Source organism: Chrysochloris asiatica, unplaced genomic scaffold (assembly GCF_000296735.1).
Source record: "Chrysochloris asiatica unplaced genomic scaffold, ChrAsi1.0 scaffold00353, whole genome shotgun sequence".
In the NCBI taxonomy this organism is placed as follows: domain Eukaryota; kingdom Metazoa; phylum Chordata; class Mammalia; order Afrosoricida; family Chrysochloridae; genus Chrysochloris; species Chrysochloris asiatica.
Genome location: NW_006408871.1, coordinates 1,934,396 through 1,953,000, shown reverse-complemented (window position 1 = coordinate 1,953,000; position 18,605 = coordinate 1,934,396). Strand labels below are relative to the sequence as shown.

Below are 18,605 nucleotides of genomic sequence, written 5' to 3'. Positions count from 1 at the left end.
AGTTCATCTGAGAAAAATGAAGTGTTTGAAAACTTCATTTTTTCTCCCTTTATATAGATGCTGTTTATTGACCCAGTGGTGAGAATTTTTGTTTTCTTTAGATTGAGGTGCAACCCATATCTTAACTTGGTTTAATTTCAATGACTACAATCTCCTCCATGTCACAAATTATCACACTTCCTCCCTGTGGTTCTTAGTTTTCATTCAACCCTTCTTCCCAACCCTTCTAAACTTTGTCTTTAGGTAAATGCTGCCCCTTTGATCTTGAATGGTTGACCATTCCATGGTGAAAATACTATACTAGTGTTGTGCTCTCTATATACCTATCATGTGGCTGAATATTGGGCTAGGAGTCTCAGGTTCCAGACCTGAAGGGTGACCTTAAAGCCAGGAGACTCGGATTTCTCTAGTCTCTTTCTGACCAATCTTACCTTTTATATATATGTAGGTGTATATGTGTATATATGTATATAAGGAGCTCTGGTACTGTAGTGGTTGGCAGTTTGAAATTAGCAGTCATTCCACAGGAGAAAGATGAGGCTTTTGCTCCTGTAAAGATTTACAGCCTCGGAAACCATGTGCAGGGTCACTCTAAGTCGAAACCAACTCCACGGTACTAACAACAACAACATACGTGTGTATGTGTGTGTGTGTATATATATATATATATATATATATATATATAAATTTTTTTTCTTCTATCCAGAACCTTTTAATGTGATTTCTTTTAGAGCAGTTGGTAGTGATAGCTGGTCTCAGAGCTGTAGAGACTGATGTTTACGTGTTCCATTAGTCCACTGTCACTGGACTAATTCCATTCAAATTATCTTAAATTTTCATCACTCTTCTTTCTTCCACCCATGGAGAGACCAATTGCACCTTAGATGGATGCTTATGAGTTTCTAAGATCTCAGTCACTACTCACCAAAGTAGGATGTAGAACATTATGTTTGTTGGCTATGTTATGCCAATTGACTTCAGTATTCTCTGGGACTATGGTCCTGAGTCCCCAGGCCCAGCAACTCATTAAATGGCTTATATTTTTACAAAATAATTTTTCCTTTAACTAGCATAGTTCCAACTATAGAATGTTACTGAGATTTTACCCTCTTAGTGACCTGTACAGCCAAAAAGATTTTAATCTCCAATCATGAAATAACACTGTAAGATGCTGAATTACCATGTTAGTTTCTCTTTAGCTCTTGAGAAGAAATAACTTCATTTTGCTTTTTTCAGAGATTCTGATATCCACAATCCACTTAGAAGATCAACCAGAATATGGGATATAAACTTAATGGGTAAGCTTAAAATGCCATTATGACACAAACCCAACATTTACTTATATTATTGTATGAAAAATGGAAGATTAAAATAATTTATAAAGAAATCAAGTATAAATGGCAGTCAGCTTTGATAAAGGCCATACACAAAAAGTTCCTTGATAAATAAAATGAATCAATTATACCTACATAATCATGATGCAAAAAGTCCCATTAAAGAAAGTTATTATATAATGAAAAAAAGAAAGCCTCAGGTATACACTAAAATGTAAGAAATAATTGGTCAGGGCAAGTTCAAGGAAAATCTACATATAGCCAGGAACATGGTGAACAATCTATTCATTAACATTGCAGAAGCCTAGACATCGGAGTATTTGTACAGCATGAGGTAAAGTTGCTGTTAAAGTGTTGTCGAGACCTGGTAGCTATATTAGCTTACACTGAAAATTAGTTCCTCTGTTTAACCCCACCTTCTTTATATAGACACTGCTCACTTTATCTTTGAAGTGGATACTCTACATAGACTATCCCTCACAGAAACCATGATTATATAATGAAAACTGATGTTGCATTGTGTATACGCTAACTTCACAATGGTGGTGGTGATGGTTGTATGCCTATGAGTTGATTCTGACTCATAGTGATCCTGTATAGCAAGGGTGGGGAAGATCCAGCCCACAGACCATATACAGGCCTATGAAGTCATTTGGTCTGGCCCTGCCAAGGCAACCGCAGGTCCAACCATCACATTGTTGATAAGTGACGTCCTGTTGGTTCTAACTCACAATGACCCTGTACAGGGTTTTCAAGGAGTGGTTAGTTAGCTAGAACTGCCAACCTTACGGTTCAAACCTTGTAGTCCAGTACATTAACAACACAGTACCATACCAGGACTCCCAGCCACCACATTAGGGGTGAATTAGTTAAAGGTTTGATCAAATATAGCTGGCTAATTTTTAAGTTTGTTATAAATTTTGACAGAAAAAAAGGTTCCCCACCCTTGCTGTACAGAATTTACAAATTTGCAAATCTTTATGGGAGCAGAAAACCTCATTTTTCTCCCATGGAGCAGCTGGTAGAATCGAACTGCTGACCTTGAGGTTAGCAGTTCCACTTATAACTCACTATGTTACCAGAGTTCTTTAACATCACAATACTAAAAGGTTTTTTTTTTATAAATGAAAGTTAAAGAATATTTTATAATTTAAAGCAAAAAAATCTAATAAAATACAAAGATCTTAGGATTTTGTTATGTTTCCTCATTCTCTTTTTTCACTCTTATCTATATAAAATGGGAGCATAATTGTCAATATTTTGTTAATTTTTCCTATAAGTCAAAACATATATATTAACAATTTACCTGGCTCTTGGCAGCATTTCCAATGGCTCGAGTTCTGGATCCCAAAGATATACAGGCTCTAAATAAAGAAAAAAAATATACATTTGTTCCAATGGTATTTTTATGTTAATGTGCTATTATTTTGCTCCTTCATATAAAAATTTAGATACTCATAGACCAAGCCTTCTGCCATTGAGTTGATTCCAACACTTAGAAACTCACATTGGGTTTCTAGGACTGTAAATCTTTACAGGAGCAGAGAGCCTCACCTTTCTACCACGGAGAGCCTGGTGGGTTTTAACTGCTGTCCTTTAGGTAGCAATCTAATGCACATACCACTGCATCACAGGTTTCCTTATATAATCATATTATTATTGTTTTTAAGTGTCTTCGAGTTGGTTTCTACTCATCAAAACCGTGTATAAAATTTCTGAGGAGCAGCTAGTGGGTTTGAACAACTGACCTTACAGTTAGTAGCCCAGTGCTTATCCTGTAGTGTCACACCAGGACTCTAGCTATACATTATTTTAAAAACCTAGTCATTCTGACTCAAGGTAACTCATTGTGTTGTAGAGTAGAAGTGTGTGATTTACAGGGTTTTCATGGCTGTGACCTTTGAGAAGCAGATTGCTACACCTTTCTTCTGGGGTACCTGTCTGTTTGAACCACAACCTTTTCAATAAATAACTGTGGGCTTAGCCATTTGTGCTACCCAGAACCCAAGGACTCCATATTTTTTAAATGTTGTTAAGTGCCGTTGAGTCGGTTGTGACTCAGCAAACACTCATATACAGGAAACCCTCTACAGAGTTTCCAAGGAGCGGATGGTAGGTTTGAACCTCCAATTTGGTGGTAAGCAGTCAAGTGATTATCCTACAGTGCTGTACCAGGACTCCAGTTTTAAAAATAGATCACTAAAAATTAGAATTTTACTTCATTTTAAACTTTCCTAATTACTGAAATGATGAAATTTTAAATGGTATAGCTGGCAATGCTATGTTGGTCTTTGTGGTGTAGTTAATTATCTTTGTGGTGTAGTTATGTCTTCTAGCCATAGTCTGTAACTCCCACCAAACAACCTTTCTGTCCTGCTGGGGCTGGATAAGAGAAGGTGGCAGAAGACACTGTTAGCAGAGTTAATTGTAACTGTAAAATCATTAAACTCTAGCATGGATTTAAAATGAGTCATCTTAGAAGTAGGAGGGAGGAGTCTCACTACCACCTTAGAAGAAGAGTCAGGAATGGCATGTGTCATTTGGACCCCAAGATCCCTACACACTGAACCTCCTCAACCCAACAGAGGAATAGCAAAGGAGCAGCAGCAGCAGAACCAAGAACCAGAGGCCAAGACAGAGCAATGGACTGGCTTCCAGGCCACAGAGCAAATAAAGCTGAGTGACTTTGGACAGGAAGCTTGCTTGTAGAGTGGGGTGCCTCCAGGCACTTAAATAGGAGGAGCTAACTTCACTTACCCACAATGTTAGAGCTGAATGCCTTCAGGCTGAGGCTTATAGTAAGTGGTAAGTCCTATGAGCACTTAACAGCAGCTGACTGGAACAACTGTGCCCTGCACATTTCTGACCCCAAAATTGTAACCTATTAATTTCCTTAATAAATCCCATAACTGTGAGTATGGTGTCTGAGTTCTGTGTGGTCATTATCGAATCCAAATGAGGAGTATCCCAGAGGGTTGTTGGGGGAATGGTTGTTGCTTTCAGTTTTAGCAGTTCCCAAATTGTTATTCAAATTCTATTGGTCCACAATCCACCAAAAACAATAATTGCATTCAGTAAAATCAGATGTTGTTATTTGGTGCCATGAAGTCAGTACCGACTCATAGAGACCCTATGCATAACAGAACAAAACACTGCCCAGTCCAGCACCAACCTCACAATTGTTGCTATGCCTGAGCCCATTGCTGCTGCCACTGTACCAATCCATCTTGCTGGGGGTCTTCCTCTTTTTCTCCGACCTTCCACTTTATCAAACATGATATCCTTCTCCAGAGACTGGTCCCTCCTGATAGTATGTCCGAAATATGAGAGGTGAAGTCTGGCCATCTTGACTTCCGAGGAGCATTCTGGTTGTACTTCTTCCAACACAGATCTGTTTGTTCTTTTGGTAGTCCATGATAATTTCAGTATTCTCCTCCAACAACATAACTCAAATGCATCAATTCTTCTACAGTCTTCCTTATTCACTGTCCAGCTTTCGCATACATATGAGGTTACTGAAAATATCATGGCTTGGGTCAGGTGCACCTTAGTCTTCAAACTGACATCTTTGCTCTTTAACACTTTAAAGAGATCTTGTGCAGCAAATTTGCCTAATGTAATACCTCGTTTAATTTCCTGACTGCTGATTTCATTAGTGCTGATGGTTGATCTGAGCAAAATGAAGTCTTTGACAACTTTAATCTTTTCTCCATTTACATGGATGTTGTTTATTGGTCCAGTGATGAGGATTTTTGTTTTCTTTACATTAAGATGCAACCATACTGAAGGCCATGCCCTTTGATCTTCATCAGTAAGTATTTTAAGTCCTCTTCACTTTCAGCAAGCATACTGCAGATTATTAAGTCTATTAATAAAAACATAGCTAATAATTAATGCCATGTTTTTCTTCATATAATACATCTTCTTGGATTATTTGCTCAGTATACAAACTGAATAACTATGGTGAAAGAATATAACTCTGGTGCACACCTTTGCTAATTTAAACCATTCAGTGTTGCCTTGTTCTGTCTAAACCACTGTCTCTTGGTCTATGTACAGGTTCCTCATGATAAGTATTCTGGAATACTCATACTTGGCAATATTGTCCATAACTTGTCATGATCTGAACAATCGAAAGCCTTTTCATAGTCAATAAAGCACAGGTAACCACCTTTCTGGTTGGGTTTAAATCTAACATTCATGGATGGTTGGGTTTTGGCTCTGCAATTCACAGCTGAATAGCCTTGTAGAAATTATGCAAGCATTATGTACCTCACTTTTCCATTGAGAGATAGTGATTATAATACATTATTATTTATAATATAGATTATAATTAAGTATATACACTTAAATGAGTAAATATTGGTAAGAGCTTTGACAAATACCTAGCACATAATAGTCATTATATAAGTGATTACCATTTTTATTATTGTTTTTAACTATAATTCTGCTTATATAAGTACAGAATAACATTTTTATAAATATATCATTTCATGTTTTGAGCAAGAAAATGTTTCTGTTTCTTCCAGCAAGATGGTGGACTAGGCACACACACTACATGGACCCTCTACAACAAAGATATGAGAGACCAAATAAAGCAGACACAGAAAATTCTGGCACCCTGAACTTCAGAAGTGGATGCAGTGCTTTTTTGGAGGAGAAGCTGAGAAGGGACAGCGAGAGAGGGAGACTGACTGGTGAACGGCTGACCAGATATGGCTCAATCATCTTGTGAGCAGCTTTGATAATAGAAGGAAGCTTATCAGAGCAGATTCACTCAGGCCTTGGGCAAGGGGCAATTCCTTCTTTTTCCCCACACTACTGGGTGACCAGAGGTGTAGCTAGTTCCCATCCTCATCTACCCCCAATACAAGCCCTGCTCTCCAGGAGTTTGGAGCCATACCCATGTGAGGTGGGAGTTGGCTGTACCACTCTGGTGCCTGAATTCAGGATGGCTTGGTTATAGGCCTACAAAATCTGAAGAGCCACCAGACTGACATTTAACTAGTCACTCTGCCCCCAGCTCCCCTTGTGGTCCTAAAAGACATTGAAAGCAGCTCCATCAAGAGCCCCCACAAACTATTTCCAGATTGAGAGTCCTATATACAGATAACACAGAGTCCAATAAGAACTCCATGGAGAGCTAGGAACTCAGCTGTCAGTCACATCCCTTTCACAACCACCTCATGAGCTCCTTTCACAAACACCTCAGGAGTTCCACAGAGATTGCTCCTTTCTAGGTCCAACAGCAATGCCCCACGGACAACAGCCAATTTGAACTCTCATTAAGAAACAAGAGAGAATGGCTCAAACAAATGACCAAGATGCAGAGACAGAAAACATTTCTGAGGAAAAAAAGTAATGGAACTGCAATTCAAAAGAATGCTATTAAGGTACCTTCAACATAGTGACAGAAAGATTAAGGAAAACAAGGATAACACAAAAGCACTTTAGAAGAATTCAGCAAAATGATACCATAACAAATAGACAAAATAAATGCAAAATTTGAAACAATAGAAACCCTTCAATCAGAAATCTAAAAGATTAGTACTAAGATTTCAGAAATGGACAATACATTGAAAGGGAAAAGGAGAAGATCTGAAGCAATGAAAGCCCAAATTAATGAGCTGGAAAATAAATCTCTCAATACTAGTATGCTAGAAGAACAATCAGAAAAATGAATGAAAGAATCCAAAGACAGTTTTGAGTGGAATTCAAAACAGGAAGAGATAATAAAAAGCCCAGAAATAATAAAAACACAGAAAAAACTGTCTAAGAGTTGATGGAAGAAAACTTTCATAACATAATTATAGATGAGAAGATAAGCATACAAGAAGCTGAATGAACCCCAAACAAGATAGATCCCAAAAGAAAATCACCTAGACATATCATAATCAAACTTTCCAAATCAAAGACAAGGAAAGAATCCTGAGAGCAGCTCAGGAAAAATGAAAAGTTACATACAAAGGAGAACCAATAAAACTAAGCTCTGATTTCTCTGGAGAAACCATGCAGGCAAGAAGGCAATGGGATAGCATACATAAAACTCTGAAAGAAAAAAACTGCCAACCATGAAGCAAATCTGTTCCTCAAATATGATGGTGAAATTAGAACATCTCTTCGTAAACAGAAATTTAAGGAGTTTGTAATAACCAGACTAACTGCAAAATGTGCAAAAGGGTGTTCTTTGGGCTAAGAACCAACAACGGCAGATAACAACCTGAGATTACCATACATGATAACACCACCCACAACTCAATCCAGATACAGAATTATTTAAAGTAAAACAAATCTACAAAACTGAAAAAGAGGAACCAGAGATATCAATGTATAATGAAGTCAATCATAAAGCAAAAATAAGGAATAATGTCAATAGAGAATTTCCAAAAGGCAGGGAAATCAAGTAGATTTTACGATAAAACATACTGTTTTTTAAGCAGGGAAAATATTAATAGAGGGTAGCCTTAAAGAAAAATAATACACCTGTACATCAAAATAAAAAAGGGGGAAAATTGGAAAGATTTAGTAAACATAAACACAGCAGAAATGAAAATAAAAAGAAATGCACAAATAAAATGAACTCAGCATAGAAAATTATGTGGAACAAAGAAATCAGCAGTACTACAAAAAGCACACACAGAAAAAACGATAGCAATCAATTCATGCCTATTGATAATTGCACTGAATATAAACTGAATACTTGTACCAGTCAAAAGACATAGAGAGCAGAATCTTTCAATACGCTGTCTACAAGAGACATATGAAAAAGATGGAGACAGCCTAAATGCCCATCAACAGAATAATGGTTAAATAAACTTTGGCACATACATATAATGGAATACTACAAAACGTTGAAGAATAATGATGAAACTGTGAAACACCTCACAACATGGTTGAACCTGGAGGACGTTATGCTGAATGAAATTAGTCAATCACAAAAAAAAACAGATATTGTATGAGACCAATGTTGTAAAAAGTTAAGAAAAGAAAAAAAGGAACAATCTATGGTGGTTGGAGAGGAAAACATCATGGGCTAGAGAGTAGACACATGCATAAGATGGGTGACAGGGCAGGCAATATACAAGAGGGAGGTTAGAAGAGGAAAGATGAAGGTAGTGGGAGACACAGGGAAGAGTGTAATAGTTAAAGTGACTAGAGAAATAATGTTAAGTGTTGGTACTAGGAAGGGATTTCAACCATTGTAATGAAGCAAAGTATGTGATTTGTTGAATGTAGAACTGATGATATGCTCTGTAAACCTTTACTCAATTCACAATAAAATGTAGACAGAAAAAAAAAAGTGTTTCCATGATTTCAGCTATAGCTATAGGTAAATATTCATTCAATTAACCAATATTTATAGACTTTGTTTGAATAGAATTTCTGTACAGGAAGAATTTATAGTCTAATAAAATTATATTGACTATAAAGGCTATGAATGATATTAGCAAATGAGAAACTAATCATGCATAGATAATAAGTTTGCAAAACTCCTCTGCTGAAACCTGCAATAGTGTGTCTCAGAAAGTAAAAACTTAAGTCCACCAACAATCAATAAAGTCGATATTGTCTGCTAGAACAAACATTTATATACCCAATATCTGTGTGGTTTGGTATTCCAACCTACAACCAACCTATCAGAGAAAATACAGATTTTCCATCTCTCAGACTACCTTATAATCTCCCCTGTGGTCCCAACTCCAGCATTCAGTCAAACTTCTCAAGACTTCTAATTTTTCAATACTAACATTATTTGATTGCACAGAGTAACTTCTTCTTTGGTTGACTACTGAGAGTTAAACTTCTTCTAGAACACTAGATTCAAATGTAACTTTCACTTTGTTGTTGTTTTTAGGTGCCATAGAGTTGGGACCAACTCACAGAGATCTTATACACAACCCACACTGTCAGGTGGGTTCTGCACCAATCTCACAATCATTGCTAAACCTGAGCCCACTGCTGCTGACACTATGCCAGTTCATCTCGTTGTGGGGGTCTTCCTCTTTTTTGTTGACCCTCCACTTTACCAAGAATGATGTCCTTCTCCAGGGATGGTCCCTCCTGATAATAAGTCTGAAGTATGAGAGACAAAGTCTGGCCATCCTGGCTTCTAATGAGCATTCTGGCTGTACTTCTCCCAACACAGATTTGTGATAAACTCTTTGAAATATGCTTCACATATACATCACTTCACAGAGAAAAATAGTTTCCATTATCCTAGTTTCGGAGGTTAAAAGCAGATTTATCCTTTACTTAGAATATCCACATTAAAAGAAAAAAACAAAACAAAAACACATTCTTTGTTGGTTACTAGGGATAGGAGGGAGGGGACGGTAGAGCACAGGTTAGGGGATAGACACAGTATAGTTACAGTGTTGGGGAGGGCAATACACAAGAAAAAACTGGAGGGCAATACACTAGATGAGGGAAAGAGATGGAAGAACAAGGTCAATAAGGGATCACTTAGGTAGGTTTGCATGGGCTAAATGGGACACAGGTAAACAGTGACATATGCTAAACCTTGGAACAACAGGACTCTGTGATTCAGGGATTGAGTCATAGTCTGAATGGGTAAAAGAGGGAAAATATTGTTAAGATACTTGACTGTCTTATGAATATTGGTTTCCCTTGCCAACTACTATAATATATACTTGAGTGGGATAGAAAGGAATATTGGGAAATATGATTACAGAAAGCTTGTAGGCCCGTCTTCAACCTATAATTAATTTCATCCCATAACTGACTGCAATGCCTAAAGGGGATTCTAGAACTTGCCCAGTGCAATAGGCTTCTTGCAGAGCCCTTGTAGTATATAGGACCTTAGACGGAATCCTGAGCTCCATCCAGAACCTTCTGAGTTGGGACATTCCCACTTGAAAGGACATTCAGACCAGCCCAGAGCAGCTAAAGAAACAGAAGTTACCTCCTGATAGAGCAGCAGTGAAAAACAAAATAAAAAACAAAAATGGCAGTCTGTTTGGCTATTACAAGAACAATCAAGCTGTTCGCCGGAGAAGCCATCAAAGCAAGTAATCAAGTCCCTTCAGGAAAAACCCCCATCCAACTCAAAGGGAACACATGAACAGGCATGTAAGCTTGCTGGCGACCACCTTGGTCTACATTTTGTTGTTGTTGATGTTTTATTGTGAATTATGTGACAGTTTACATGGGAGAACATTAGTTTTACATTCATCTTATCGTATATCATTTCATTGCCATGGTTGCAATCCCCTACGTGCATCATCAACCAGGGGGAATAGAAGTAAATACTGTTAAATGATGAATGGAGGGGAATGTAATCATTGTAATGAAATAAAACACTGTAAGATGAGTGCAAAAATGATGTTCTCCCATGTAAACTATCACTCAATTCACAAGAAAAGTTAAAAAAAAAAAAAGCCTGGGCTTAGAAATATTAAGTTTTAATTATGTAGAAAATGCACCTCAGAAAGCTAATGGTCTACAAACTTCTTCCTTAAATCTTCTTTCAAAAAGATTCTAGAATATATCAGTATATAAAAAATATCTGCCAAGGATATTTAAGAGACACTGTCCTCATGCCCTTTCTTATAAAGAGAACTAAGAAGAAATAAAGTAACACCTGCTAAGGACTATATATCTCACACATAAAAAAATTATGTGTATGCTTTAGAATGGTTAGATGTTCTCTGAATGAAAACCTGAATTCTGGATTAGTCTGTTGTTGTTAACTTAAGTCAAGTTGGCCTCAAACTCTTGACATCCCACATACAACAGGGATGGGCAGTTTTGACCCATTTTCATTGGCTGGTTTTCAGAAGTAAATAGTCAGGACTTTCTTCCTAGTCTCTTAGTCTGAAGCTCTGATAAAACCTATTCAGCATCGTAACAGCATGCAAACCCCTCTAATACTGTTTAAAGTTAAACTGTGTAATGTTAGCAATGCACTTAATATTTATATTAGATGATCTGTATCCTAAAGAATTTTCTAGGTCAGTGCTAAGTATACTGTTTCTTTATAAAAGGCCAGACAGTAGATATTTAAGGTTTTGCCAGGCATACAGTCTCTATCACAACTACTGAATAATAATACAGTAACCATAGTCATTATAATAGAAATTAGTTAATTAGCAGGCTGTTTTCTGACAAAATCTTATTCACAAATACAAGAGGTAGGCAGGAAGTAGTCTGTAAAGCCCTGATCTAGGCAATATTAATTAAATGATCATTAACATTATATATCAATACTTACTAACCTTGAATGAATTCTCCACCTGATCAGCTTTTGAAATAATGTATAATAAAATCTGTGATTTCTCACACTGAAGTACTAACAAGGCCTGACTCTACTTAACTTGTGAGATCAGATGAGATTGGTCATGTTCAAGGTGGTTTGGCCATACACAACATCTTTGATTTCTGTTAATTTATAAATGATTATGTTTACTAAGAATTTTGAAACTTTTTGTTACTCCTTTTTATATGCAAAACTGTTTTATCCATTCTTTATAGTGAAAAGTTGGAAACTTGATGTTGTTACTAAATTATATATGTCTGTTCTTGTTAAATGCTGTTGCGTTAGTTCCAACTCATGGTAACTATATATGGTTTCTGAGATGTCATTGGTGGGTTTGAACTATTCACCTTTTGGTTAACAGTTCAGTGCTTAAGCTACAGTGCCACACCTAGAAAATTCTTTTTAAAAAAAAGAAAGCTAGGTAGAACGCAAACAGCAACAGTTCTTTTGAAATTATTCCTCCTCCATCCCATTCTACAGTAATTTCCCAAGTTATTAAGTTTGAAAATAATAAGCTGCTTTGTTAATGCAGAAATTCCCAGATTTCTTCATTTGTTTATAAGCATTGAAATTCTCCAAGAAAAGACTATGTTCCCAAAACTTATTAGAACTTGGAAAACAGAGGTCATTTTTTCTGGAGCACCACTAAGGATTTTTGTTCCACAGAACACTATGGAAGCAATATGCTATGGTAGTCATTTTCCACTGTGGTGATTTTGGTTGTTACAACTGGGAAAGGAAGGTGCTACTGGCATTTAGTGAGTAAAAGGCCAGGGATACGTCTAAAATCCTACAATGTACAGGACATCCTCTCCACCTAACAAAGAATTTTAAAAAATGTCAATAGTGCCAAGGTGGAAAATATTGCTCTTGACAACAGTGGTTAAAATTAGTTGCTTAGCAATGAACAATTTGACTCAGAACCAAGCTGGCAATGTAAGGTGATGACCCCTTGATTTACCTGAGTCTGATACACAGGCAAAGCTGCTGGGACAGAGTTCTTGTATACTTCCCTCTGTCCAGCAAGGAAATTTGTTCCCCCTTACATTTCTGGTCTGTTTTTGTGTCCACTGGAGAAAACTATTTTTCCCTCTTTCTCTTTCCTTTTCTTTACTGTGTTGAATTGGGAATAGGGCAGCCTCAATCCAGGTCTTTTTGACTGTAGAGAGTTGTGGAGACTCGGATTGGAATGCTATTTCCCTGGACCAGTCTACCCCCAAATCTTGTGGACAGCTGCCCCATGCTGTTGGGATCAGATTCTCCACTGAAAGGGTTTTGAGCCCCAGGGAGTGGAGAACTCTGTACCAGGGTTTCTGCCGAAAGGTCCTTTGATATCAGGAAGCTAGAGACTCTGTGTTAGTATTAGATTTTGTTGAAACTGGTAAATTACTATGGGATTGCAGCCTGTCCTTTACTTTTTTTGTTTCCTGGGGGTGAGGGGTAGAGTGGCGGTGGGGCTAAAACCACACATTGGCTTTTTGCTGGGTAACTTTTTTTCCTATTCATTGCTAATTCTGTGAGATTTGTGTCTGTCTATGGGGACTGGTGGGAGATTTTCTGTGAATGTGTGTCATCCTTGAGGCTCACTGCTATCTTTGTGAGCCCTGGGAAACTTCTACCTGGGCAACATATTTTGAAAAGCCATTTTTGGATCTCTTATTTACCTCTTGTTGTTTCATTAAACAGACTTTGCTGGACTGGGGTAGGGTGGGATTGTTCTTAAGTCCTTTACTGGCTAGACAGGAATAAGCTCCTAAGCCCTTTACTGGCTGAACATAAGCCTTTATTGGCATAAATTGTTTGTCTGGTGAGTAGGGTTCACCATGGTTTTAATGGGAAAACTCCCATATGGGCCTGAAGGCATCTGGTATATGAATGAGTTATATGTGTTAACTGTCTATATTGCTATTGGTTTGCCTTCTTGCTTTCTTAAAAGAAAGCTTTTCTATCTCTTTTACAAAGGCACTCTGGTAGTATAGTGATTACAAATTGGGCTGTGAACCACAAGGTCAGCAGTTCAAAACTACCAGCTGTTCTGCGGGAGAAAGATGAGGCTTTCTGCTCCTGTAAAGATTTACAGCCTTGGAAACCCTGTATAGGGTCGCTATGAGTCGGAACTGACTCCACGGCACACAACAACCTCCCTGTAGTGCTTTACTGGCTGAATGGGAGAGGAAAGAGGATGTTGTTCCTAAATCCTTTACTGGCTAGACAGAAGTATGAGTTGGATAGCAAAGTGCAGGTTGTTCCTAAGTCCTTTATTGGTTGGATACGAACAAATTCCAACATCCTTTTCTAACAAGATGGGAGTATGAGTTATTTGTCCCTTGCTGAGTTAAGGTGTTAAATCTGTGTGTTAGTATTGCTAATAGCTGGACTTCTTGATTTGTTATAAAAATATTGTTTTGTCTGGTTTACATTGGGTACTACTATAGTCCTTTACTGGCTAGACTGGAGCATGAGTTGTTTGCCCTGGGAACAGTTTCTTTGCTCTGTTTGGGAGTTAACTCTGTATAAATGTTGGTATTGCTGTTGTTTTAACTTCTTGCTTTGTTAGTTTAGTTTTATGTTTTTCTCCTAGGAGACTATGGTTAAAGATAGACCAAGAAAGTAATCTAGTGAAATTGTTTTGACTTCTTGCTTTGCTAATTTCAATATCTATGTTTTCCCTAAGAAAGTTAAAATATCTCATTTCTTCTTATTAAATGTATAAAAAACTAAAGCTTTAAAATAGATCAATGGCCAATTTAGCAGTGTCTTCAAAATACTGACTAGGGGTAGGCATTTAAAAAGATTCTTTCACTATATGGAATATTTTTTAAAGCTTTTATTGTGACTTGAGTGATAGTTTACATAGTAGAACATCAGTTTTGCACACAACCAATTGCATCTTGTTTCATTGTAGTAGATTATAATCCCCTTTTTTTCTGTACACAAAAACACTCATGAATTATATGGACGTTTCAGAGTTTTAAACTAGGTATAATCTGACTTGTAGACACTCCATTTATTTAAAGAAAGATAAGTACTTGTGGGTTAAACAGTTTTAATATTATAAAAAATTGATCAAGTGAATTTATTATAACAAAGGCAGGGAATAGTAGAAAGTTTGTTGAAAATTCTTGCTTGATATAATTAAGGTTTTTGTTTACTTGAAACTGAAAGATTAATCTAAATTAATAAGAATCTTTAAAAGCTTTAAAGTCAAATAAATAAATAATTAGTTTCTCACTGTTTTAGGTAACAGAATGTTTCTTGTTGTTGTTAAGTGCCATCAAGTCAGTTCTGACTCACAACTGAGTACAGGGTTTCTGAGGATTGGCTGGTGATCTTGAACCACCAAACGTGCGGTTCAAATTACTCTTGCAGTCCAGCGCATTAACCCACAGCATAACACCAGGACGCTGAATGCTTCTTGACACTCATTTAAAAAATTAATTTTATTCTTGTACAATCTGTCTTAAAGACAAGATATTTAGTTATCTAAAGTTCATCAGAAAATAATGGCAATCGTTCCATCACTCATCTGTTAGTTAGTCCCACTGTGGTGGCTTACCTATTGCTATGAGGCTGGAAGCAATGCTACTGGTATTCTAAATATCAGCAGGGTTACCAAAGGTGGAGAGGTTTCAGTGGAGCTACTAGACTCACATAGACTAGGATGAAGGAGAGGTGGACAACTTCTCAATGTTTAGCCCCTGGAATCTTCTGAGTAGCAGCAGAACATGGACAGCTATAATACTGTATAGTACTGTCGAGAACACTGATGGATATAATGTCAAAAGGTGAGCCCCTCAGGCTGGATGGAACTCAAAATATGACTGAGGAGGAGCTGCCTACTCAAAGTAGAGCTGACCATAATAACATGAATGGAGTAAAGCTTTCAGGACCCTCATTTACTGATGGGGCATAAATCAAAATTAGGAGAGAAAAAGTTGTAAATATACATTAATAATTGAAATGTGAAATGTATGATTATAGTAAAATTGGAAGCTGTCAAAAATGAAATAGAATGCATAAAGATTTATAGATGCCCTAGACATCAGTGAGCTGAAATGGACTGGTATTGGCCATTTTGAGTGTGACAATGACACGGTTTACTATACCAGGAATGACAAAGTGACGAGGCATTGAATGGCATTGCATTCATCATCAAAAAGAGTATATCAAGATCTGTCTTGAAGTATACCACTGTCTGTGATAGGATAATATTCATAGACTTATTACAAGGAAAACTAGCTAATACAACTATTACTCAAAATTATGCACAAACCACTAAAACTAGTGATGAATAAAATTGGAGAACTCTATACCAACTTCTTCAATCTGAAATTGTTCAAACATGCAATCAAGATGTATCGATGATTACTGGCAAATGGAATATAAAGATTGAAACAAAGAGGATGGAGCAGTAGATGGAAAATAAGGCCTTTGCGATAGAAACAATGCTGGTGAACTCATAACAGGATTTTGCAAGTTCAATGACTTCATTGCAAATACCTTTTTAAAATAACATAAAAGATGACAATACACATGGACCTCACAAGATGGAATACACAAAAATCAAATTGACTGCATATCTGGAAAGAGATGGTGGAAAAGCTCCACATCATCAGGAAGACAAAAGGCCAGAGAAGGCTGTGGAACAGACCACCAATTGCTCATATACAAATTCAGGCTGAAGCTGAAGAAAATTAAAACAAGTACATCAGAGCCAAAATATCACCTTGAACATATCCCACTTGAATTCAGAGATCATTTCAAGAACAAACTTGATGAATTAGACAGAAGAACTGAACATATCCCACTTGAATTCAGAGATCATTTCAAGAACAAACTTGATGAATTAGACAGAAGAACTGATGTGTTGTGGGATGACATTAAGATCAGCATACAGGAAGTAAACAAAAGGTCACTAAAAAGACAAGTAACAAGGAAAAGACAAAAGTGGATGTCAAAAGAGACTCTGAAACTTGCATTCCAGTGTAGGGTTGGAAACAGAAGAAATGAGTAGGTAAAAGAGCTGAATAGAAAATTTCAAAGCGCAGCTCAAGACGACAAAGTCAAGTATTACAATGAAACGTGAAAAGACTTGGAATTAGGAAAACGAAAGGGAAGAACATGCACAGCATTTCTCAAGCTGAGGGAACTGAACAAACAATTCAAGCCTCAACTTGCAATATTGAAAGATTCTATGGGCAAAATAATGGTGGTATGCCAGGGGGTCTTCCAACTCATAACTACCTTGCATACAGTTTCTAAGGCTGTAAATCTTTACAGCAGCAGAAAGTCTCATCTTTCTCCTGAGTAACAGCTGGTCCTTTTGAAATGCTGACCTTGTGGTTAGCAGCCCGACTTGTAACCATTATGCTACCAGAAGCCTTAGTCAGAAAGCTCAGCTAAAAACTGTCCATTGTGGGTGGCCCTGCTGGTATTTAAAATACTTGTGACTTAGCTTTCTGGAGTCCTGGTGTGGCATTGTGAGTTAATGCACTGGGCTGGACTGCATTTGGTTTAACACAAGGTCTGGCAGTTCAAGTTCACCAGTCACTCTTTGGAAACCCCATACAGGGTCACTATGGGTTGCAACCAGCTCAACAGCACTTAATAACATCACCAATAATGAGCAAAATATTGAAATAATGATGATGGAAGGAATATGCAGAGTCACTGTACCAAAAAGAAATGGTCAATATTCAACCATTTCAAGAGGTAGCATATGACCAAGAGCCAATGATACTGAAAGAAGAAGTCCAAGGTGCATTGGCAAGTCTGAGGCATTGGCAGAGAACAAGGCACCGCGAATAAATGGAATACAAATAGAAAATTTTCAACCAACTGATGCAGCATTGGAGGCACTCACTCATCTATGCCAAAAAATTTGGAAGATAGCTACCTGGCCAACTGACTGGAAGAGATCCATATCTGTGTGCATTCCAAAGAGAAGTGACCCAGCGGAATGCAGAAATCTTTGGACAATATCATTAATATAGTATGCAAATAAATTTTGCTAAAGATAATTTAAAAATGGCTGTATCAATCCATTGACAGGGAACAGTCAGAGATTTAAGCTGGATTCAGACAAGGTCGTAGAACTAGAGATATCATTGCGAATGTCAGATGGATCTTGCCTAAAAGCAGAGAATACCAGAAAGATGCTTACTTGTGCTTTATTAGCTACTTAAAGGATTAGCTACTTAAAGGCTTTCAATCATGTGGATCATGACAAGTTATGGACAACACTGCAGAGGATAAGCATTATAGAACACTTAATTGTGCTCGTGAGGAACCTGTACATAGACCAGGAGGCAGTTGTTCAAACAAAACAAGGGAACACTGAACGGTTTAAAACCAGGAAAGGTTGTGGCTGCGTTGTATTCTTTCACCATACTTATTCAATTTATATGCTGAGCAAATAATTTGAGAAGCTGGATTATATGAAGAAGAATGTGATAAGATAGGAGGAAGACTCATTAACAACCTGAGATATGCAGATGATATCCTCTTGCTCGAGAAAGTGAAGACTTAAAATATTTACTGCTGAGTTAAGATCAAAGACCACAGCCTTCTGTATGGATTGCACTTTAATGTAAAGAAAACAATAATCTTTACCACTGGAACAGTAAATAACATCAAGGAAAGTGTAATCATTAAGATGAAACAAAACGTGTGACTCATTGAAAGTAAGGCTGATGATCCTGTCTGTTTACCTTCACTCAATTCACAATAAAAAGTTAAGAAAAAAGAAAGATCAGTTAATATCCTAGTATTCAAATTTACACATCAATTCCTAAAGCCAATGATGATGACATTGAAGAATTCTATCAACATCTTCAGTCTGAAATTGACCTAATATGCAATGAAGGTGTATTGATAATTACTGGTGATTTGAATGTGAAAGTTAAAAACCAAGAGGAAGGATCAGTAGTTGGGAAATATGGCCTTGTGATAGAAATGATGGTGGAGATCACATTATAGAATTTAGCAAGATCAAG

At 37.2% G+C, this 18,605-nt stretch overlaps 1 protein-coding gene across 1 annotated transcript in view; it reads right to left on the bottom strand.

The window, feature by feature from the left end:
• Positions 1-18,605, bottom strand: part of HSPA4L (heat shock 70kDa protein 4-like) — a 74,956-nt gene that overhangs the window by 41,888 nt on the left and 14,463 nt on the right. Inside the window, exon 2 of the mRNA XM_006876099.1 lies at positions 2,641-2,698. Within this exon, the coding sequence (XP_006876161.1) occupies positions 2,641-2,698 (58 nt within the window). The remainder of the gene's footprint in view (positions 1-2,640; positions 2,699-18,605) is intronic.